The following is a 24552-nucleotide window of genomic DNA, read 5'->3' as shown; positions in this document are numbered from 1 at the left end:
CAGGTAGCACTTAACATCAGCAAAGTTTCATAGCAAAAGCCTCACAGAATGTCCTCACTAGATAACCTCTTCCCACTCTCTGCATCATACGCTTTCTTGCCCAATCACAGCCAACCAGGTGGCTCCTCTTTTCCTAGGACCTTTTGTGCTCACTCTGGAGGTAAACAATATTATACTTTGACAAAACTGCACTTTAATATATGCATTTCTTTGCAGTCTATCACAGGTGGTATTAGGCTATAATAATGTTGTCTTAGTTCAGGTATCATGATGGTTTCCACAGGCTTGTGTGCTTTCCCGGTTGCCACTAGGTTGTTAGAGAGCCAGTGTGGTATAGTACTAAAGAGCAGATGGACTCTAATCTGGAGAACTGAGTTTGATTCCCCACTCTTCCACATGAGTGGTGAACTCTTATCCGGGGAACCAGATTTGTTTCTCTGTTCCTACATTCTTGTTGGGTGAATGTGGGCTAGTCACAGTTTGTTCAGAATTCTCTCAGCCCCACCTACCTCACGAGGAATCTGTTGTAGGGTGAGGAAGGGAAAGGAATTTGGAAGCCGCCTTGAGTCTCCTTGCAGGAGAGAAAAGTGAGGTATAAATCCAAACTCCTCCTCCTCCTCCTCCTCAACTTCTTCAATACAGTATTAGGGCATTGGGTTTTCTGCATGGTAAGTTTCTTGTCTTAGTTGCCCGGCAGTAATAAGCTCTCCTTCTCCTGGGCTTCTGGAGCATTTCTAGTTTTTTTTTAAAAAACTGGCAATTACGTATCAATATGGCTTTATATTCTTTTCTCTTTTTATGTATGTAAAAAAGGTCTAGAGACATACTTTTTTTAAAAAAAAAATGAAAGCTGGAATTCCAAGAACCTGATACACAGATTGTTATGATGCTGTGCCACTGTAATTGTATTGAGTTTCCAGTTTGAAAACAACACCACCAAAAAAGCTCACCAGGAGGCCTCTGCAGGGATAGGGGCAAAGGGAATGACTGCTGCATGGATGGGAAAATCCAAACTTTCCCACTCACACAGCTGCCATCCAGGTTTTATTGCTGTCTTTCTGGAAAAAAAACAGATTTGAGAAAGATTGGAGAAAAACTGAGGAAATCCTGGAGGGTGTAGGAGTGCATCATGATGTTGTGGGTAAGCAGGAAGAAGCCATGATTCCCAACAGCACTGAACCTTCAGCTTATACCAAGAATAAAACTTGTTGGGTCTTAGTGATGCCACTGGACGAAAACTTTTTTCTGTTGTTTTAGATCAACATGGCTGAACCTGGTTTCAGCAAATAATTAGATAAAATGAACAGTGGTTTCGTTTTTTGTCTGAACCATGCATAGTTAAAGCCCAGCAGAAAAGGGCAAATGTTCCCTATATTATTTATGGCCGTTTCCGCACGGCCCATTAACGACGGCCTGGGGGCGCTAAAAACGCCGCCCCCAGGCAGCCGTTCGCACAGACGTTGCAGCAGCGGCGACCTGATTCCGCTTTCCTCCCCCCAGGACGGCCTCAGGCCGCCCTAAACAACAACCCTTTAAAGGGTTGTTGTTGGGGAGGAAGTGTCTTCCAGCTGGCCCGGCGGTGATGCGAACTGTGCGCCCGGGAAGAAACGCTAATCTCCATAAGCCCCACTCGCGGTGTCACCATTCGTGCGTCTGCTGGGCGTCGCAGCCCACGCCACACTGTCCTCCGATTCCAGGGGTCGGAGGGCAGCGTGTGAAGACTTCGACGCCAACGAAACGGCAACTTTGGCGACTATCGTGAAGATGAAGCGCAAAGAAAAAAGGAAAGAGAAAAACTGACTCGTTGCAGAGCCGCCTGCCGTCTGTCGGCCTCTGCTTGGCCCGTTCGCATGCTTATAGATTTTTGTAGTTTTTATAACATTATACAGTTTTAATAAATGATATAAATGATAAATTTATATATAAAACGTACACAATTAAAAACATGTACAAGATTAGATGGAATGGCACTTCTATTCATGGAACAGGGGGTGCTATATTCTTTGATTTCCTTCAGTGCTGTAGATCCTAACTTGGTTCTTTGAGCTGTTTTTGAGGAGGTCCTCAATTTTAGCAGCAGAATCTTGCTGTGTGTGTGGTGCGGGGGAATCAGCTCCATCAGGAAAGGGAATGCATTTGGTCAGTTTGCTGGACTCAATTCATCATTATCAGCATCAATATATCCAATTCTCAATATGGCCTTATCTGTAGATACTTAACTCTGGTGATTGGGGCCATGAATAAAGTCATATTTTCACACAAAACCGAGAAATTCCCATGTTTTGAAAATCCAGAAGGTATTTATTGTGTGAAGAAGAGAAGAAGAGAAGAAGGAAGAGAAGAAGAGAAGAGAGAAGAAGAGAGAGAAGAAGAAGAGATCTATGGATTCAGAAGGCAGCCCTGCAGATCCGCGTGTCTGACGCTTATACATTACAACTTCCTAGGCCTCTGGGTGAGGCTCGAATTGTAATAAAAGGCCAACAACCGGCTAAAGAACTGGGAGCTGTGAAATCAACCAATGATAATATTGTGTGAGTGAAGAGAAAATCAACATGAAAATAAAGTATTACTTGTTCTGTTTGCACAATGAAGAAACAAGGCTGAAAACTGAATTTTGGAGATTAAAATTGCAGTGTGTTGAAACATTCAAAAATTTCCCATAGTTGTTGTTCAGTTCTTGTACAACATTCAGACAGGGTTACCACTGCCTTAGCTAAGAACCCACTAAGGATAGGGACAGGCACACTTACACATAATTTCACTCCTAGTTGAAAGCCAGATGTGATGTCATTCCATTAGAAGGGTCCATAGAACTTGCCCTAAACTCTATGGGTTTAACCATAAACAATAAGAGTTTTGGGCAACTCTTATACCATCACCTCAATGTAGTGACATTGTAACCTCAGCTTGTGGGTTCTGTGGGGCAGTACTTGGAATGAGTTGCAACAACAATTTTTAAACAACAAAATGGTTTACTTTTCTGTACAATTAACACTTTTAAAACATCAACATTTAACGTTACAATTCAAGGTCCTGTTCAGGTTGCATTTCAAGTCCTTCTATTTACAGTCTACTGATATTGCCAAGTCCAAATTCTTCTTTGCTGGTGGTTGGTTTTGAAGACTCCAAGGGCTTGATGAACAGGTTGCAACATGATGAAGGTTTCCAGGAGAACTCTCACCCATTACAACCACACAAGAAAACCCTGAAACAATAAACTCCAACATTTACAACATAGCAAAAACAACAACTACCTTCCCAGTAGTTCCCAACAATATTGCAATTACCTTAACAAGGTGTTAAGGGCTTATAGAAATCAAGGTCCGAGTCTGGTAGCCTTGTTCTTCTGCAAAGAGCTCTGAGTTCTGCAGCATTCTGCTTCCCTTCAGACTCCACCCCTTTCTGGGTCAACCCATTCTGGGCCAACCCATTCTGGGCATGGGGGTTACAACATCACTTCTGGTTTTTGCTAGAAGTGATGCCAGATACCAGTGATGCAACACCAATGCATCACCTATTTCTCCCCAATACTCTCCCCCCAGGTAGGTGAAACATCAGCAGGGGATGTGGGGTTTCCCCTGACCACATCCAGAGGTTTTCCCCTGACCACACATGAAATGTATGTTTTACATGACTATCACATTGCAAGTGTTCAGTATTTGGATAGGCAAAGGTAAACAATTGTTTATTTTCCCTAATGACTTTATAACAACATACCATGTCTCATTCCTGATGGCCATAACTTGAGGATGGGAGAACTGGAATTGTCAGGAACAGATTCTGAGTGCTAGAAAAATATGGCCTGTTCACAGCAGCACACTGAGGAAAGATGTCTGCGTCTCTTGTTACAACTGAGTAACAACTGTGTAATTGTTGCACAAATGAAAAAACATCATCTGGAAAGGCATTAAGTAGGGTCTCTAGACAATGCACAATCTTCTAAGTTTCCTCTTGTTTTGACTGAGATTCTCAGACCAGATGTGTTTCTTGCAAGCATACACAATGTAAAATTAACTCTGCTTCAGTTTAGATAGCAGTCCCAAGTAAAAAGTTGCTGTTAAGTTGCTGGGAACAATGCTCCAAATCTCTGCATTGAGTCAGAAATGAAATGCCATTCTTTCTTCCAGTATCTTTCTTCCTTCCCCTGAAATGATTCCATAATACAATTCCTATTTTTTTCTCTTATCGGGCTGCAGAAACAGGTATAATGGCTAGAGTATTGTACTGAGACCCTACTTAGAGATGAAGCTCACCTGGGCCAGTCACATTTTCTCAACCTGATCTAGTTCACAGTACTTGCTGTGATGATTAAAGATAGCCTCTCCTGAACTCCTTGATGGAGGGGTGGGATAATAATGTAATAAATTAAAATGAGTAAAATATTCAAAATAATCTTTGTCCATTGCCTAGTCAGTCTGATTTATAACTGATCATGTGTCAAAAGGATGCTCAGTAAAATATTTCAAGAGTGGTCTATATGATACATCTGCCCATAACAATAAAGCTCTCTTTGCATTTCTGTCACATGATGGTAAGTGCCACACTGATAGAAACAACTGGTTTAAAATTGGTTCTCCTCTGCTTTCTTTTGTGCAATAACATTCACAAGTGGGATAAAGTCTCAGGGTGCTTTTTAGGGTTATATGTAAAAATGATCTACAAATACTTTTCCTAACAGACTCTCGTCTTTTGAGACTATAAACCCTTTTTGTGCTTTCTTATGACTCAGCCGGGGGATGTGAATATAGACTTTCAGAAACATAAGAATTAAGGGGGGAGGTTGATCTTACACTGCCTTGCAAATAATAACCCAGATGAACAACAAAAGCTAGTCATGTTAGATGCAGTATCCATGGATACCACTAGAAGTGTGGAAAGTACACTATCAGGTTCAGCCTACTGTTGAATAGGGGAGATGCATATGACCTTCCTAATGTGCATGTATGATCAAGGGGAAGCAAAGTAGGGTTTGTGTTTCTTGCCCATCTTAACACTAGCAGGTTAGTCTTATATATATTCATTCCAGTAGAAATGCTACCAACCCATGATTCTTTTTCATTACAATTTGGCATTAATAAATCATACTAGCTTACTGTAAAATTTAATTTTTTTAAAAAACAGCCAAAAACAAATAAGCAGGTTACTTCAAACCTTGTATCTGTCTTCTGACTAATGTGCTGTGAGATGCCATGATGGAGGCTTTGCAATACCTTGATAATAAAACCCATGAAACTGTTGACTGGTCAGGACTGGAAGGCTGTGGGGCTGGGGGAAACCTTTGCAGAGGTTAGACAGCTGAGATGGAATGCAGATGAGATTAATTTGAATGTTGTATCCTAGCAATGCTGAATTTCATGTAGACATTTCAATGGTTAGTAGGGTGCTGAGAACTTCTTGGTCTATATTCCTAAATGTCTCTCGTTATGTATCAGCTTAGCTGACAGTAAAAGAACTTGGTCATTCCTCTTGTAAAGCTGATTAAACCAATTAGGTGTATCTCAAACACATATTTTACAATACCGAATATGTAAAACAACTGGAACTGAATATGATGATCTCTTTGGAAGGAGTAAAACAGGATCCCTATTCTGGCTTTGTGTTCTTGGTTATACTCAAATGTAACTAATTCAGCAAATACTTGAAAATGTGAGTTTCTACTGTGCTATAGTATTTAACAACACAAGTAGAATTAAGTGGCTACTAGACAGGTGGCCATTAAAAAGCAGCAGGAACTCTTGATAGGCAATCCTTGGTTCTGATTCACTTGCTAAATATAGCTTTCAATTGTCAAGATACATAATTAGTTGAAAAGCATTATGAATGTTTAAATTAATGAGCATATATGTGTTTATTTGCATTGAGAGCAATCACTGTGCTTGACTCAGCTAATTCCAGCAACAGTGAAGTTACATGATGTAGATTTCAAAAGTTTAAAATCTGTTAAACAGATTTTTTTTTAAAAAACTTATTAAATATATTTGAATATATAACACTGGCAAGCAAATTGGAATCTAGCTGTAAATATTCCAAAGGAAAGAAAAGTGAGCATATTCACTGAAGGAACTATTGAAAATTATTCACTCATTTGAATGAACTATGCTGCAGCGCTCTCAGACAATGATAGTCCTTGTTTGGTTCAGTGGATGATCCAAACTTATTTGAATAAAGCATTTTCATTCAGTTCCTCTTTCCTTTCTGAACTATTTCTTGATTCCTCTTCTGCCAGCCAAAATACTAATTGATTCCATTGTTTTTTCGGTTTTAGCTTCAGCGCCTCAGTCAGATGAAGGGTCCGACATAGATTCAGAACCAGATTTACCATTAAAGAGAAAACAACGCCGTAGTAGAACAACCTTCACAGCAGAACAATTAGAGGAGCTGGAGAGAGCATTTGAGAGAACCCACTATCCTGATATTTACACCCGGGAGGAACTTGCACAAAGGGCCAAACTCACTGAAGCTCGGGTTCAGGCAAGTATTCCTTAAAAGATTCTTGAACAGTTCATTTTCTGTGACTTGGCGGATGAGTTGAATAACGATGCTCTTTTGTATCATTCTTATATAGATAAATATTCTTGGCAGAGAAAGCCTATCAAAGTTCATAATACAGAAGACATTTTCCAGTTTTTTGGGAGGGTTGATCCAGGGCCATTCCACACATGCATCATTTAGCTGGCACAGCCCTTCCACAAGTACTGTTCTTGCTGAGTTGTCAGTGGAATGTAGTTTCCTATTGGGAGTGGCATTCATAGGGTTGAGATGAGGGAAATGAATCAGGTGACTGAATCAGTCTTCAGACTTTTTTCCTTTTTAAAAAATCCACCTCCTCTCATGGAGTCCTACATTTATTTTTTAATGTTTTGCTTTTGTATAACCACTCAGAATTGTGTTATTAACCAGTGGTATACAGCATAGTATGCAATATGCATGAATTAAAAAAACCCAAATTTTAGATGCTTTAAATTTAAATTCTGAAAGAATCTGAAATGTAGATTCTTTAAAAAATTGCTTAATTAAGTTTGGTTATGAAATATCTATGTTTATGTCTTCAATGTCTGGATTACACAAGGATATGGTGAGCTGAACTCTTCAAGTGCCACCTTATTCATCAGACCAAATTCCCTTTTCATTATATTAAAAAATAGTTTTTGTGAAAATTGTTTCAGATTTAATTGTGAAGAATAGTTGGCTTTGTAGGGTATAAGTAAGATGCTCTCAACCAACAATGAATATTTAAATTGAATTCAGAATTTAGAACTGAAATTAGATGCAAATTGCTTGCAGAGGTTTCTACTCCCTCAATAATTGGTTATAAAGTTTTGAACAGAACATATGTAGCTGAGTACATGCACTTTGTTAGGTGATACATTGCAAGAAAAATCTCACTACCTCATTGTTTGCTACACCTGAAGTGTATGTGTCAACATTTAAAATGAATAAAAGTTTTGAAAGTATGTCAGCAAAACTATGGGGAAAATTGAACATTTGATTTTTAAAAGTTAAATAAGTATTTCAGGCTTTTCACAATCTGAACTCCCAATGTCTTTTACAGTTTTACCGCTGAGTTTTTTTTCAAGACTTCTTACATCATATTCATTTGAATCTCTCCCCTCCCCAACTCTTCTAATGTGGACTATGAAGAAAAATCTAGTGTGGATATGAACTGCATTTTGAAATTCAATGGGAATGAATTTCATTATCTCAAAAACATTAGCTGAAAGACATGCTTCCGAAACAGATTATGGGTTTCAAAAAGAACTAGATGTCTATGTGGCAACTGAAAACTGATTGGTTACACGTGAAAAAAATTGTTTAGGAATTTTTACAAACTCAGTTAATCAGAAATAGGCCCTTTAGTTTCTTGTGCATGCAATTTTGGGATGTGTGAGCTTTAAAAACAACACTGAATGTTCATGTTTTAAAGTAGTGACCCACAGCTACAAGAAAAGCAGAAGTCTCATTAACATAGCAGCTGTCTTAATGTGGCTTTAACCCTGTGACTTTTTACATTCCTTATGGCTTCCTTGGGTTCCCTTGAGACACATTTTGTCTCACGCTCACTTCTGTGATCTACAGCTTAGCAAATTCGGTACTATGCTGAACATATGGACTTTTTGCTTTAAACAGCAAGGAAGGTTAAAAAACCCAGTCAATCAATGATTAAAATACCAGAACGGTATCTTCTGAAAATTCAAGATGAACTGAAGTTTAAGTGACCCAACTTGTAGGTACTTGTTAAAATTTGTTGGTATTTTAAATTAGCAATACATAATTTCTCTAGGGAAATTGTCCTCAGTTTTGTCTTAATAGCGATCACTGCCGCTCTGTATTCCATAGGAAAGATATTAATGGTCATGATAAGTATCATATGCCTTAAAAAATCTCCTAGATCCAAGTTAAAGAAATTAATATTCTGTACCTAAAATAAATGATGCAATTTATATGCATAAGTACACTTCATTTGCATAATGAAGATTGTAAAATATGGGACTCATAAATATTGAGAGAAATAGTTAGATTTGGTGGCAAATATTCAAAAACTGAGAATGTAGGCAGTGGTAGAGGCAAGCAGCTAAAACTAACAGTAAAACCTGGATGGAGAGAAACTCAGAACAGGGGCAACAGGTTTACAAACAGGCAAAACAGACTGGGCTTAGACATTTTGACTCTACAGGCAGATATTCTTTGGTACTCCACTTTGGCATTAATTTCAATAAGGTAAAGTGTGCCGTTGATTCTCAATCTATTCATGATAACCCAATGAAGTTCCACCTCATGAGATTTTTAAGGCAAGTGAGGTGAATTGCCATTCCATTCCTCTGAGTAGCAGCCCAGTCTTTTTTGGTAGTCTCTCATCCAAGTGCTGATTGTACTTGGTTTCTGAGTTCTGATGATATCTATTAGGAAGGCTACAATGTCTGATACTTATATACATACTAGCTCCTACAGTTTGGCCTTTGGGTACTTAACTTCCATAAAGCTTCTTTCATGCCCTGCATTCCCCCGCTGTGCTAGATGGTCCTTGATGTGTTTACAGTCAAGGGTTAATTTGAAATAGAGTTAACTGGAACATATGTGGATTCTGCAAAGCACAAATATAATGTCTTTAGGATGTTATCTATAGAGTTTTGGGGAAGAAGTTCGCACAGTTCTGTTCCCAAAACGACTTAGGCCCATTATATTTCTCTCAACCTAGGTTTTTCAAAGATCACTAAACTTGCAATCTTCCCCACTCCCCTCATAATCCAGGTTGAGTACAGTTCCTGCCTGCTGAGTGAATGCCAGTAGACAGGAAACCCATTTCCCCCCCAGCTCTTGCGCCCACTATTGTATGTGCTGCAGGTGATTCTCCATGGAGATTATCTACAGAGGTTTCCTCTGCTTGCAGTTCATCCATTTGCTATTTCATTGTGCACAGTAGGATAAAGTTTGTTTAGCCCTGCAGTCCTGTGCATGTGCAATTTTTCCTTTTTTTGTTTCGAGACAGCTGTCTGCGAAGATATGGTGACACAGAGAATATGTGCATATTTGTGTTGCTGTACCTTAATAGATAGTTCCTTCAAAACAAAACAAAACAAAATGACATGTTCACAGGATTGCTGGGCTAAACAAACTTTATTCCTCTACTTTGCACAGTGAAAACACAATGGCAAGCATACTGTGAAATTGGCAAGAGCTCCAAGCAGCAGGCGGAAAAAGAGATCTGTTTTGGCTGACAACACTTGTGTACTCCTGTGCTGTGGGAACACAAAATCCCCAAAATGGTTCTTTTTTAATGTCCTAAAGACATTATATTTATGCTGTGCAGAATCGACCATAGTTTCAGTATCATGAATATTTGTAAAATACTGGTAGAAAAATCTCCATAGCACATTTTCGCCTTTATTAAAATTCCTAGAGCAGGTCTTATTCATGATTAGGAATGATGGGTTCCACACAAATGTGAGTCTCAGTACCTCTCATTTTACAGACTGTCATGACTTTAGGCTGTTCTTCCACAAGATTGTTGTGATTGCGGTTCATATGCTTACGTTTGGCCTATGTTTGGCCTACTTCCCTTGACTACTTTCTTGCCTCTTTCATTTATTTCTTGGCTTTGGCTGCCATCATACCATCCATCCATTTTCTCACAATTCACTATTTTCTTACACATCACTATTTTTGTGATTTTCCTGTTTAATATTAGCTCAGTTTTTATGAACTGGTTTAAAATAAGTGTAGAGTCATAGTTGTGGATATTTCACACTCAACCTTCATTTGTTTACATCCATCCTTTGATATTCTGGTTCTTTTCTGTTAGCGGGATGGATGGATATGTCCCTATCCAGTCCTTTATTCAGTAAAGTAACCCTTCCTCCAAGGTGACAGGCTCTTCCTCCAATTGAAGTGACTCTTCCATTGAAAAAAGAAGCCATCTTAGGCTTGTAGAATGGTTGTATCCACCCCACTCTTTTCTTGTCTTTCTCACTCTCAACATTAGATTGTGATTGTAACCAGGGATATGGCTGTTTGTGTTACATTATAAGACTATAAATCATCATGTACCCTACTGCCCCTGCATAAATAATATTAAAGTATTATTTATGCAGACTGCAGACTGAGTGCAGACTGAATACTGTCATTGGTTATGATTCTTTATGCATTACTCGTTCTCTTGTCAGCTCTTGATGAATACCCCATTTACTTTGTGTTGGGAAATAAAATGGAGAACCAGCTCAGTTTTACACAGGAAGTGCCAATAATTGTGATAGTGCATATCTATGAAAACAAAACAGAGGCCCTTTCCACACAGACCATAAAAAGCGCCCTGGGGACGGCAAAAACGCCGTCTCCAGGGAGCTGTTTGCACTGGGGGCGCAGCTGCTGTGCAGCTGCTGCGCAGCCGCGCCGCCCTTGCGCCTCCCCAGCGGTGCGAAGCCGCTGTTTCCCGACCTCGCTTCCCCAGCGAGGTTTTTGGGAAACAGCGGCTTCCAGCCGCTGCCGTGCGAATGGCAGCGGCTGGAAGGCACCATTCCCCTCCCCTTTCCCAAACGCTGTACCGTGTCCTCTGCACAGGCTGCACCGTCCCCCAAACGGCGTACCGTGTCCTCCTGCCTCTGGCGCATCACATAGGCCAGGGGACACGCTCCCCCTGCCCTCCGTCTTCTGGGCTGTCGTGCAGGGCAGGGGAGGCGTGTCCCCTGGCCTGTGGGACGCGCCAGAGGCAGGAAAGAACGATGCACGGTAAGACGAGGGGCAATCCCCAACCACAATGCAGATGCTGCGCCGTCCTCCCCGTCGCAACCGGGACTGTTTGTGCGAATGGTCCTGGGGGGTTGGGTCGGCGTTATGTACGCCGACCCGACCCCCATCGTGGCCATGCGGAAACGGACAGAACTACAACTTGGATTCCACCTAGAATTTCCATGTACAATAAAACTTGGTAATTTTTATCAGTTGTCCCTCTTGTGTCAACCGAAATTGCTCCTACCCCCAGTGTTGCTCCTGAGGAATGGGGTCTCTTAGGAATGGCTCGGGGAAGATAATCAGAAATATCCTGTGGGAAGAGGTACTAAAATTGATCTTCTTTCTTTCTGTGAGCATTCTAAGCAGGATTGTATAAATTACACAGGCTATTGTGTAAAGCCCAGCCCTCAGTGCTAAGATAGTGACCAACATACAGACTGACCATTTTGGGCATTGACTTCAATTGTCATGTAATCAACAAAATAGAAAATATACAAAATAACTGACATTTTTTAATTTATCGAAATATATATTCAAATTTTTATACCCATCTTTCCTATTGTCTTGGTTTTACATTGTATAGAGACAGTTTACAGTAGTGCCTAGGTTGTTGGGTGACTTCAGGCCAGGATAAAGGAGAGAGAAGAAATAATGTATGCTGTCCTAAGCTCTTCTGAAGAGAAGTAAAATAAAAATTAAATATAACTATGTTAGGTGCTGTTGGCTTTACACAATCACATTTGAAATATTAGCTGTCAGCATCAATTTTCAGATATAAATATTGGATATAGCAATGTTTAGTGTGCAAAGGAACTGAAATGAAGACCCAGCAGGAGGCAAGTAGTCAGAGTGGGCTGGAACCCCTCCATCTTTTTCTGTCACCTCTTTTCTGTTCTTAGATTGATACTCAGTTTTAGTATCCTGCTTCTTCTTGGAAATTAGTTGCAGAGACTCTTCCTCTTTCCTTTCCTAAATGTAGTTCTAAATAAACATTTACCTTTTCCATTTTAATCAGTGTGTTTCTCTGTGAAGTAAACTCCAATAATAAAATACTATCATATGCCAAATATGAATCTTAGCTATCAAATATCTGGCAAATATAAAACATTAAAATTCACAGAAAAAGACTTGAGAACAACTTACGGGGCAAATTAATTTTATTTTTGTTGAGTCTTGGCAAGGAAAATGTTCCATTTGTATCATTTAAGAACTGTCAGTGTATGTAACAGCCCACCTTGGTGCCTGAGGCACATATCAGTCCTGAACCTCTACATACAATATTCCTAGTACAAAAACCACATAGTTTTTAACCAACATCAGATGTGATTCTAACCATATAAAGTCAAAGTTTCTGCTTAGAAGTATATTTTAGATACTTGGGATACATAACTAAAGGTTTCTTTATAGCCTAGGGAAAATGCAGTCTTATGAGGAACATTTTTAAAACAATTAATTACAGTGAACTGTGGATCAGTCCACTATCATGCAAAGCATCCAGATTAGACTGGACGAATCAGTTAAGTATATTCTGGTCTGGTAAATGCCCCCCCCCCCAACCTTGTAGACCTTTTCCATCACAGACGCCCTAAATTTATATCTTGCCTTTTGTTATCATTTTTTCCCTAAATAGTTTGCACTGAACAAGGCAACGTCATATTTCCGAAGCACTGGCCAGTTATTCTTTCAAAGCTACATGTCTTCCTTAAGGCTTGCCTTAGTGAAATTGGCCTTGACAGTTCCACTGCCTTATCCTAAACAGAGAGTTTTTCATGTGCTTTTAAGGCAACAAGATCTCTTCTTCAAATGGGCAAAAAGTTTGAAAAAGGAATTCAGCAATACAATAGAGGGTAGTTTTCTCTAAACAGAGTCCGTACTTTACAAGGATGAATGCCAAATAAGTATCAAATCAAAAGACTGGTGCATTGATAAAGACACATCTAATTTAAACCAGAAAATGTACTCCCTTTTCCTTCATTGTTGGGTATCAGAATAATTTATTTAATTTTTGGTTCGTTCAGTAACCATAAATGAAAAGCGGGAGAGGGAAGAGTACTGAGAACAGAAAAGGAGGGGATTTAGGAGGGCTAAAGTTATGAATTCTATGGGAGAGTCTCAAGAAAGATATGAGAACAAAACTTGGAGGAACTTCCACAGCCACAACACCACAAAGAATATAATGGAGAAAAGCCACATATATGGCAGATATTTATCATCCAGCTATTTATTATCCATGCTTCAGGGTTATTCCATACTTTCCATAGTAAAAATTTTGGGATGGGGTGGGAGGAGAGTGCTGAATAAAGATGAACAGCTGTGCACTGGGATACAGAGAGCCAAAGAATATCTGGTATGTATGCAGAAGGTGCCATAAATCTTCAAAAGATTTACCCAGAACTTTTTGATTCTACCCTGTACTGGTCAAGTTTGGGAGGGGGGCACTAATGTTATTCCCAATGCACACAGGCTGTTTGTGACAAAGTTTGAGAATATTTAAAATGCTGGTTTCATTGAAATTATAAGGTGGGCAGTAGGAATGGGCCTCATTTGTGGAATACATTTTAAAATGGCTTCTCACATGCCTTTGTGTTTTCATCCATTTGTAGGTCTGGTTCAGTAATCGTCGAGCCAGATGGAGGAAGCAAGCTGGGGCCAATCAGCTGATGGCTTTCAACCACTTGATCCCGGGTGGATTCCCACCCACTGCCATGCCAACTCTGCCAACATACCAACTGTCAGAATCCTCCTACCAGCCCACCTCTATTCCTCAAGGTACAGAACAAAATAGCAGTGTGCTTGAGCAGTGTTTTATGTGTCTGTAATTTACGAAAGAAAGAAAGCGTTAACGTCACTGCTTAGGACATGTCTGCTTCATGATTAATTCCAGGTTTAGTGGTGCATTGGTTTAAGTGGATCAGCCTCACCTTTGGCTTATAATGTTTAATATTTTAACTGTTCTTAATGTTTTTGTTAGCCGTCCTAGGAACTTGTCTCTGGTGAAGGAATGTGATAGAAATGTTTCAATGAACAATAAATACACAAATTACAAGCCTACATTCTTTTACCTAAACCTAAAAGCTTGTCCTTTTCTGTGAATACAATGGGGTTACTCCCACCCCAGCCAACACTGAACAGATTGAAGGAATAAGAACAAAGATGAAATAATAGTCAAGAGAGAGGTAGAGCAGGAACAGAGCAGGTAAAGCAGGCTTATTTAACTAAAAAGCAATCTGGATTGCTATAATTATCTAACAGAGAATCGGAAGCATCTTCATAGAACTACAGCTCACAGAGTCCCATATGGGCAGTAGTTTAATAGCACAGTCATAACTATGGTAACTTAGAGGTAAGCCTGTTCATTTTAGTGGAACTTATGTCTAAATATTCTTACCGCCTGAAGCTAGATTGTAACTATAGTGCAGCATCGTATGCACCATATCTTGATTGAATACATATCGTGTTTCATTGTGGTTGGAAACCACAACCTGGAAGGGGGCAAATGTTACATCACTTTGGGAGACCCTAAAAACTGATACATATTTTACATTATTTACCAGTTCCAGCATTCAGTGTATTAAGATTCGTATTCTTGCATGGTAGCTACCTAAAGAGTGCTCATGAGTTGCTTAACTATTGCACAACATTAAACATGACTCTTTGGTCTGATAATTGCTTACTTGCTTAATCAGTGTTCAGTGTTTGAATTGTGCACAGTAAGTTTGGAAAATCTGCAAGTGTGTCCTTTTTCATTGCAGCTGTGTCAGACCCAAGCAGCACCGTTCACAGACCTCAGCCTCTTCCGCCAAGCACCGTACACCAAAGCAGCCTCCCTTCGAATCCTGAGAGCAGTTCTGCGTACTGCCTCCCGAGCACAAGGCATGGCTTTTCCAGTTATACAGACAGCTTTGTGCCTCCATCCGGGCCCTCAAATCCTATGAACCCTGCCATTGGCAATGGCCTTTCACCTCAGGTCAGTCCTGCTTTTTCAGACACAGGATTTGTTGTATACCCAAACTAAATTGTCTATTCCCCAAGGCCATAGTACAATGATTTGCCAGATTTAAACCATAAAGTATTCTTTATATAAGCCACATGATTTCAGTTTGCTAGTTTCCTCCCCTCCCCTCCCCTCCCTTTTCCTACTGACTGAATCAAAAGTCATAGCTTATATTTAGTTTTAGGCTATGTTTTGTAATGTAACCATGAAGTCTTTCTGGTTGTGTTCATTGTAAAATATTGTGATGTACTGCTTTTTCTTTTCTTTAAAAAATTTCCTGGCTTTCAAAACAACCTCCAGAGCCACTGATTTTTGCCTGGATCCTTTGTCAGCTCAAAGAATATGGAAGGGTTTTTAAAAAATTCAACAGCCCTACAAGTAGAAGACAAGTTACTCTTGATCCAGCTGATGAGCAACACACATCAGGCTAAGCTATAATCAAGTTATAAATACATAAATTAAGAAAATTACTGCTCACTGGAAGCCTATAACTACTGGAAGGCCATAATTGTTTTCCTAATCTGCATGAGCTTTTCTTGGTTGCCTGTGTTAATAAATTGCCTTGATAATTGAGTGTCAAAAAGGTTGGTTAAATTTTCTACTGCTGGCATCTGCCTTGGGCATGACATTATTAGAGATTGCAAAAAATATTCAGTTGGAGTTTTCTTTTTTATTAGTGCGGGTTTAGGCACAGGTGTTTAGCAGAGCTGTCCACTGACTCCTGAGTAAATGTCATGATGGGGGAAAAGCAATCTATAATTACCATCAGGGATCTCTTCAGGGCTGAGAGTGAGAGTTTTAATGGCTTTATCTTCTCTTTGCTCTTTCTTCCTCTCTGTGTGTTTTTTAATATATAAAAAAACAGAAGGAAGCTCGGAATGACACAAATGAAAAGTGAAAAGACAATTATACTCAATTACACAGTAATCACTGACTATCACCACTGCCTAAGCAGTGAGAGGGCATTCTAATAGGCAGAAAATGAGATTTTAATAGCACAAAGGGTGGCCAAAATAGCGACTCCTATATCTTTCCCTCCTTCGTTGGCTTCCACTTGTGGTTTACATCTCGGGGAATACACTTCCTGGTTTCTGCACCACAGTGATAACTCTATGCAGCTGAAGAGTTCAAAGGCACCAGAGTTGAAAAGAATGAATAGCAAAGGCAATGAAATAAACATTTTTGCCTACAGGCAAGAGTTCATAAACCCTTTTTTTGTAACAGTAAATGTAATTAAGTTTCAGAGATTCCTATAGCACCATAGTAGGATGCAAAACTTTATGGCTTTAGACCTTAGTAGAAAAAAAAAGGCCAATATAAAAAGTGGATGTATTTCCAGTAAGACTTTAATTAATACTGTTTTTGAGGAATCTTTTTTCAAAAATATAGTTCTCAACAAAAGGCTTGACATTTTATTTTGTAGTCAGATTCACAGTGTGCAATGCTGCAATTTAAATATTAAAACACTTCTGGGGTTCAGAATTAATCCATCAAAACTAAGCAAATGCCATCAGTAGATATAGCTTAAAATAGTCCTTTTAATATTCAAAACTAAAAATAGTATTTAAAAAAGAAGAGAGAAATGTTCCTTGAGATGGAAACAAAATGATTGTATTGTGAAAATAAAATTGTTGACAATGGTAGAGAGCTTCAGTGACATTTGGATCAAATATGGCTTTATGAAATATGAAGCTTTTTAATCCTGGCTGACCATTGGTACATCTGGCTTACTGCTCCAACTGGCAGTATCTCTCTTTGGTCCCAGGAACACAAGGATCTTGGTCTCAGGAACAGAAGGACCTTGGTCAACGCTGGCTACCCAAGAGCTGTTTACCAGAGATATAAAGAACTGAACTTGGGATATTCTGAATGCAAGTGTGCTCTGTCATTGAGTTTAACGTGGGGCAATTGTAATTGGTTAAGGCCATCTGGTCGCTAAATAAACCTATCACCCACTGGCATCACCAAACTGAAAGCCTAGACTTCATAAACATGGCTCAGATTGTGGCTTGTTGTATATAAAGATTCCTCTTTTTATTTGAGGCTTTTTACTTGGTATAAATCAGGGATGCCATTTCAGTCTTCAGCAGTGGGGCAGGGCAGGGCAACAACATTCTTTTCAGACAGTTTGTCACAGAACAATTTCCCAAGACCTGTGAATGAATATATTCACTATGCAATTGCTAAAAATCCTTAAATGCAAAGAAGATTTTGTTTTTATACACTGCTTTTTCTCTACCTTAAGGAGTTTCAGAGCAGTTACAATCACAATCCTGTCCTCTCCCCACAAAATAAGAGACCCTTTGTGAGCTAGATGGGACTGAGAGAGTTCTGAGAGAACTGTGCAAGGTCTCCCAGCAGGCTTCATGTGGAGGAGTTGGGAATTTCTCCAGATTAGAATTCATTAATCTTAACCACTACCCATGCTGGCTCTTTGTTGATTTCTTTAATGTTGTCCAAACTTATAGAAACTCCTTTTCTTTGTCTTAAGTAAAAGTATTTTGGCCTTCTGGAATGTATATCTAATTCACAGATCCATTTATAGGAATAGGTTTTTAATTGTCAGAACAGTTGAGTTCACCTGAGAAATATAATGCACCATAAATACACAAAATAGTCTTTGAGTTGGCTGCATTGGGGTTTTGCTGAATTCAGTTAAATCCCAGCATACAGTGCCTATGTCATTATTCAATGCTTTGAATTTTAAAGCTTCCATAAAACTAACCATTAGCCTTATCAGTAATTCTGAAACTCTTGGGTCTTGAAAACATCTACATTTCAGTTTAGTTTCAGACTTCTACATTTTATTCTGGAACGTTTGGAGTCAATTGTTATGAATATGAACACAGTTGTATTCTATGTTTAAATTTAATTGAATTTCACAGTTGAAGAATCAGGCAGAGTTACACACTTCTATATCTTCTTTTTTTCCTGTGGTAGAAATCTTTGCTTTTGCTTAATGTTCACATTAAAATTAATATGACACAAATATTTAACTTTGGCAATTTATGCCCTAGACATTTATAATTCACTGAGTTTATCTTTTATATCATGTTTAGAAAGAACTGACATTAGGGCTGCCTAAAATCCAGGGTTTCTTAAATCTTCCAGAGTTAAATTGGTGAAGAGGTAAAGATTTCCTTTGCCCGTACTTTGTTTACATTTGAATTAAAAGCTGGCCTATTTTATTTGCCACAGACCTTTGCATCTCAAACTGAATTGTTCTTTGGGTATTTGAAGTTCACAGCTTCATAACTGTATTGTATTGGGCCAAGATGAAAAGAAGATGACCGGGCCTAAACCATATTGATCTATGGTTTATTTCTACAGCATACATATTCAACATACAAAAATTCTACAGATATAGCAAGCCATTATATATCAGAGCTATAGTTTCATGCCACTGGACTCTCATCAAACATTCACTTAGGTCATTTTTGATGCATTGTGTATGTTTAGATATTCCGTTGGAGCAGTTCTGTTGTGTAAATGCTGGGTCTGAGACTGGATCTTGGCAAAGCATGAAATGTTGTGTCTGTTCAAGGATCTTGTGTGGAACTTTATCAAGGAAGAAAAATGCTATTTCTATGACACAGAAACTAATTTGACTTGGTAGAAGACTGTAAGAGAAAAGATAAATGAGAAAGTACAGACTTGTGATCTTGTGAAGAGCTCTTCCCTTCTATGTAATGTTTGTGTGTGTTCTTCACGTTTATTATCCCCTTCTGGCAAACGCCACGGGAGCATGACTTGCATGACATAAGTTGTACTGCTGAATTTATGGAGATTCTTCTGCAATAAGAAAGCCGCCTGGTTTTCAGATTCACAAGAATACTTTTTAACTTTACAACATCTGAGTTCGATTCTTAATAGGTGAGGATGTTGCTCATAATTTCAAAGTAGCATGGGATTTGTGTGTATTTTTTTCTTATTTTGTTTCTACAATGACCTACAGTGAAAGGAGCTTACCATATTCATTTTATCTGAAGAGCTGCATTCATGATGCTTTTGCAGATGAAATCTAATATTTATTTGTTCATTCAAGCTTTTTATTTACAAAAGTCTTAAAGTTAAATGAAATGTTGGTCTTTTCCAGACAAGTTGTTTACCTTGTTTTTAAGGTGTTCTCGATACAATCATTTTCTCTGAGGTTTGTATGTATGCTCCTTCTTCAAATGTTCCCCAAACATTGCTCTTGGCCAAACTTGAAATGATTCTTGCCTTTTCTGTGCACACACACAAAAATTGATTTGCTCAAATATCATTTGTTATGCAATGAATCTTTTCCTCATAATTTTTCTTGCTTTTTTTGCTAGCTCATGCAGGCTAGCAAAAATTCACCAATTCATTAATATAAAAAAATGAAAAAGGAGATTGCAAGAACTGTTTAATTAGGAAAGGAGGGGAAATGAGTGTGATGCAGGATGGGAGAAAATGGCAGACTGTGCCAAAAGGAAGGTTGGGTGACTGTACAAGAGACATGGATAATGGCCAGGCTTTTTGGTGTGAAAAAAAGTTTGCATCATTATGATTGCACTGGTAAGGAATCAAGCTCAGAAACATTTATAGGGAAAGCATCCTGATAAAAGTATTTGTTAAAACTCCAAAGACAAAGGTGCTTGGAAACTTTTCCAGAATGAAATTGGTGGGGGAGAGAAAAGTGCAGAATTCAGTGGAAAATAGCAATAGGAGGCTGGGTACGAGGTAAACGAGTTGTGCAGAAAAGGCTGTTATGTGGGAAAACAGTGCATGAGGCAAGGGCTAAAACTCTTCTCCGCTCCTGCTGCTCAAAACTGATTAGCAGTCCCTATTGGTGGGTGAGGGGATGGAAGGAAGGAATCACCCACCATGGAAAATCCAGCAATATGAAGGTGCACAAAATAAGGATTTGTAATTCAGAGTAAAGGCCCTTCAGATTCAGAATTAGAAAATTTAAAAATCTGGAATACTATCTGTCAGAAGGAACAACCATTTTCCACTTGTAAAAACACAAAATAATATAATACTTTTTACAGGGTTTCTACCCCCCGTGACCCTTTACCAATGCCTATTCCAATTCCAAAGAGATGAGAAGATGTGGCAAGGGCACAACTACAACCATTATGTCCAAGCAGCAGTGTCAGCCATTAAGAAATGACTGAAATCTGGATATGAACCCTGATCAGTGTAAATATCATCAGGGCAGCACTGGACAGGCTGTACTAGAGCAGAGAACAGCTGATGGTGGGGAGTGGGCAAAATTGGAAATTCAGGGAAAGATTAGAAGAAGAAGGATCTTTGCTTCCCATTGTGTTAGCCATGTGTGCTGTGTTGGCTTCCATACACAATTTTCCTAACTTCATGCTCAAAAGGATGCTGTTTTATAGATCTCCATATCCAGCACTGGATGCCTATTGCCTACATTTACCACTTAAGGTTGCAAATGCTTTCAGCATAAGGGGAAGATGCATGAAAGCAGGGTAGGGTTGGAAACATCAAGTGCAGTTGAAGAAGATTGGAGCAGGACCCTAGTGGTTGGCAGGGGATTCACAATGAGATGGTGCAATTGTATATAGAGCCTGAGAGAGTATGTTTGCAGCATTTCCAGGGCCAATTTATCTTAGAAAATCTGCAATACTTTGAAGGTGCTAGAGGGCAGAGTATCTGGTGCTTTCCAATCTCGTGGCAGCCATTTGTGGAATAAGAGGAATGGTGATTCAGTGGAAGAGGCAAGGAAAAAGCCCTACATTTCCTATACACATATGTGAGGGAGAAAGAAGGAAGATGAATTCTTCATCCTTCATCCATTTTCCTTTATTCTGGGGCCCTGAAATAGGGCTGGAAAATATTTGGGATGTGTTTCAACAGCCTGTGGATCCCTTTGTGGGATCTTATGCCACCATGGTACAGGGCTTTTGGTGAGGTTGGCCACGGATTGGCTGCCCCCTTGTGAGGCCCTGCCATGGTTTTGTCATCTCTGGCAGTGCCCCCGCTGGTTTCATCTTTGGGCGCTGCCAGCCCCTCCCAGCCCTGCCTGAAGACCGGGTGCCACCAATATGAGTAGTCTGTTATTATTAGAATTGATGCTGCATATTGAACTTTCAATGTTTTTAGATGTTCAAAGTAATTTATTGGTTTTTATTGTATTGTGAACTGCCTAGAGCCCTTTGGGGATGAGGCAGTCTACAAAATCTAATAAACAAACAAACAAGCAAATTAATAGCCCATTGATGCTCTTGGGTTTGATATGAAGGGGCAGGAGACTGAATCTAATTATGAATGTTATCTCATCCCTCCCAAACAAGTATTCGGTAGTGTCAAACATGACCATCATTCTGGATATGCTCATTTAAGATGATGAAGACCTGACTTGGATAGCCCCAGGCTAGCCTGATCTTGCAAGATCTTAGTAGCTAAACAGGCAGTGGCAAACCACCTCTGAATGTCTCTTGCCTGTGACTTGATGGCTCAAAAAAGAAATGATAAAGACAATTCACTGTTATGCATGTACATCTTTGGTTAAGAGCCATAGACTGCACCACATATGTTTTATTTTGTTCTATTAATATTATTTATTTATAGTCTTCCTTTGCTGAAACTCAAGGCAGATATCAAAGGCCTTGCATAAAATGTAAATTAGTAATGTTTGCAGTACTCAGCAATCTGTATTGAGAAACTGAATGGGCACAAATGGCAGGCTTGTTTCTTAACACACAGTCCCCTGAAATGTCCACTGCTCTTAGTTCCTTTCAAACTCGGAGTAGGTCTGCATTTCTCATCAGGTTGATTGAGTATTTCTCTGCTGTCTGCTTTGCTCATTATTACTGATGGTGGTGAAGAGTTGGTCTTTACAGGAACAAGAAAGTGATTAATGGTGTCAAGATCTAATGTCAGACATTGTCTGTATTGTGTTTTCTGGGCAACAAAGGCTTTCCCTACCTGACTGTTTTGCTCTCTGGTCAGTTGCACCCTCAGCTTGCACCCGACATTTTGTGTGCAACTGAAGGGATTCTCCCTGCCACCATTTACTGAAGATTGCCCAGGACATTTGGCCTACAGGCTACGCTCCTGGGCACTTTATCAGCCCTAAAAGTATTTAGTTGTACTCAGCTGGTCCTGCTGTTGCCAGCAATGTACGGCTTTTCTATTTTAAAATCTTTTTAATGAGTTATCTTCATAGCTACGCAGACATGCATAAGAGAACCTTAGCCACTTGGAAGATGGGTCTGCCACCCATTGAAAAGCATTAAGTAGACTTGCCTACTACAGACCGACTTAGTTGTTTCTTACTGCACAGGAAAACTAAAATTGGTCCACAGATGACAGATCTACACAGTGCTTTTCAATGGGCAATAGACCTGTCTTCTGAGAAGCTAAGGTTCTTCTATGTACATTTGCGTAACTTCAGAACTAGTTCACTGAATTTTTTTTAAGGAAAACTATATATTGCCAGAATTGGCAAGACAAATTGAATACAACTAAGTACTTTGGGCTGACAAGGCACCAGGAACAGAGCCTGCAGGGCAAACATCCTGGAGCAACCTTCAGCAAATGGCAATGGGGGAATCCCTTCAGCTCAACATAAAATGTTGTGCACAAGCTGAGGATGAAACTGACCAGAGAGTGAAATAGTCGGGCAGGAAAAATAAGATGCCCCCTAAGCTCTGCATTCCACACAGACAGGCAGGAGATGTCTTGCAGGCGGCTTAGGGAAAAAGGTGCACTTCGGAGTGTTCTCCAAAGAAAACAGTTTGAAGAGAAATAAGGTACACTGAAAATGTATTGGGGAAAAAGCTGTGCAGAATTCCTTCCCAAGATGCCTTTTTTAGGTCTGTGTGTAGTGGATAGTGTGCCGTGGATCATTATGTATTGAGGGGGGGGGGGTGGTTGGGTTTTTTAAAAAAAACTCTCAGATTCAGCCTATTATCTAATGAAATGGCATTTTAAAAGACCCCCCAGTGTCAAAATTAAAATTATTTCTTCTTGACAAGCACTTGTTAATTCAAAAAGATGTAGTGAAGAACATCTAACTACTTATGTTAGATGCAGCAGTGGCGTAGTGGTTAAGAGCAGGTGCAAACTCTTCTTCTTATGATTCTGCAGTTAGCACAAGATTCTGTGTGCCAATTTTGGATCATCATGTTAATGTGTTTACCACCTTAAAAACAAAACTTGAGAACAAAACTTTTTAACTGTGGTACAGATTTGATTGTTACAGGTTTGTACAGAGGCATACAGAGGAAAATGGCACCCAGAGGCAACAGCTGCTCCAGGCACCACCACCACTGACCCTCAGCCCCATACCCCACTTACCTTTGCAAGCCTGCAGGGTGGTCAGGGGAGGCAGGGCTCAGCAGGGCTGCTTGGGTGGGTGCCATGGCGGCAGGCGAGCTCCTGCCCTACATGGGCCCGCCTGCTGCCACAGGGCCCGCCTGGGCCACCCACTATCAGGCTCTTCCCTCCCTGGCCTCCCTGATGAGGGCAGGAGCTGGCCTGCAGGGAGGCCAGGGGGCGGGGCTTGTCAGTGGGTAGCTCGAGTGGGAGCCACAGCAGCGGGCTGGCTCCTGCTTGAGAGCTCGCCTGCCTGTCAGCAGGAAGGCTGGGGAATGCAGGAGCTGGCAACAGTCACTTGCCTGAGCAACTCACTGCCTCTGGGCCTGGTCAGGCTCAGTGGTGGGCAGCTCAGGCTGGTGGCTCAGGCAGGTGCTGTGGCCACAGCTGGCCTCCCTGTCAGCAGGGAGGCTGGGGAGTGCAGGAGCCGGGCTGTAACGCCCTCCTGAGCAGCCAACACCCCATGTGATCAAATGGTGTGTGCCCAGGGACATGGGATACCCCAGTCCCCATTAGCGGTATGCCACTGGGTTTGTACCATCTAAGATGAAGTAAGAAAAATCCTTAGCAATAAACTCTAGGATTCATTGTCTTCTGAGTAAATACTGACATATTCTGGCCATTAAAGAACAGAACATCAACTTCCACATTCCCAAGGAAGTTTTGTCTTATATTTCTTAAACAACAGAGGAGCAGAATGCACCACTGTGCATCAGTTGTCTCTAACCCAGGGACAGTTTGAGAGGAGGTTCTCTAAATGAGGAAGAAGATTCTGTCATTTTAGGGACTCTCTGCCCAGGTTCTTTCACCTCGAAAGAGCTGCAGTTCATTCCTTTTGTGTCCATCTTCGTTGGCTTAAGCTTCAGAGCACAAACCTCCTGACATGCCTGTTCCCTCAAGGCAGGATTCCAGCTTTGGGTACTTAAGATCTAATTTAAAAAGTAGTAATATGGCCCCTTCCACACACGCAGAATAATGCAGTTTCAATCCACTTTCAATACACTTTGCAGCTGTGCGGAATA

General features: G+C 40.1%; 1 protein-coding gene across 2 annotated transcripts in view; it reads left to right on the top strand.

The window, feature by feature from the left end:
* The window catches only part of PAX3 (paired box 3), a 127281-nt gene that overhangs the window by 88464 nt on the left and 14265 nt on the right, over positions 1 to 24552 (top strand). For both annotated transcript variants that reach the window (XM_048506177.1, XM_048506176.1), the window contains exons 5-7: positions 6266 to 6471; positions 13830 to 13995; positions 14979 to 15193. In XM_048506177.1, coding sequence (XP_048362134.1) covers positions 6266 to 6471; positions 13830 to 13995; positions 14979 to 15193 — 587 coding nt within the window. The remainder of the gene's footprint in view (positions 1 to 6265; positions 6472 to 13829; positions 13996 to 14978; positions 15194 to 24552) is intronic.

The sequence above is a fragment of the Sphaerodactylus townsendi genome, linkage group LG08, assembly GCF_021028975.2.
Source record: "Sphaerodactylus townsendi isolate TG3544 linkage group LG08, MPM_Stown_v2.3, whole genome shotgun sequence".
Classification (NCBI taxonomy): domain Eukaryota; kingdom Metazoa; phylum Chordata; class Lepidosauria; order Squamata; family Sphaerodactylidae; genus Sphaerodactylus; species Sphaerodactylus townsendi.
This window is presented reverse-complemented; position numbering and strand designations above follow the sequence as displayed.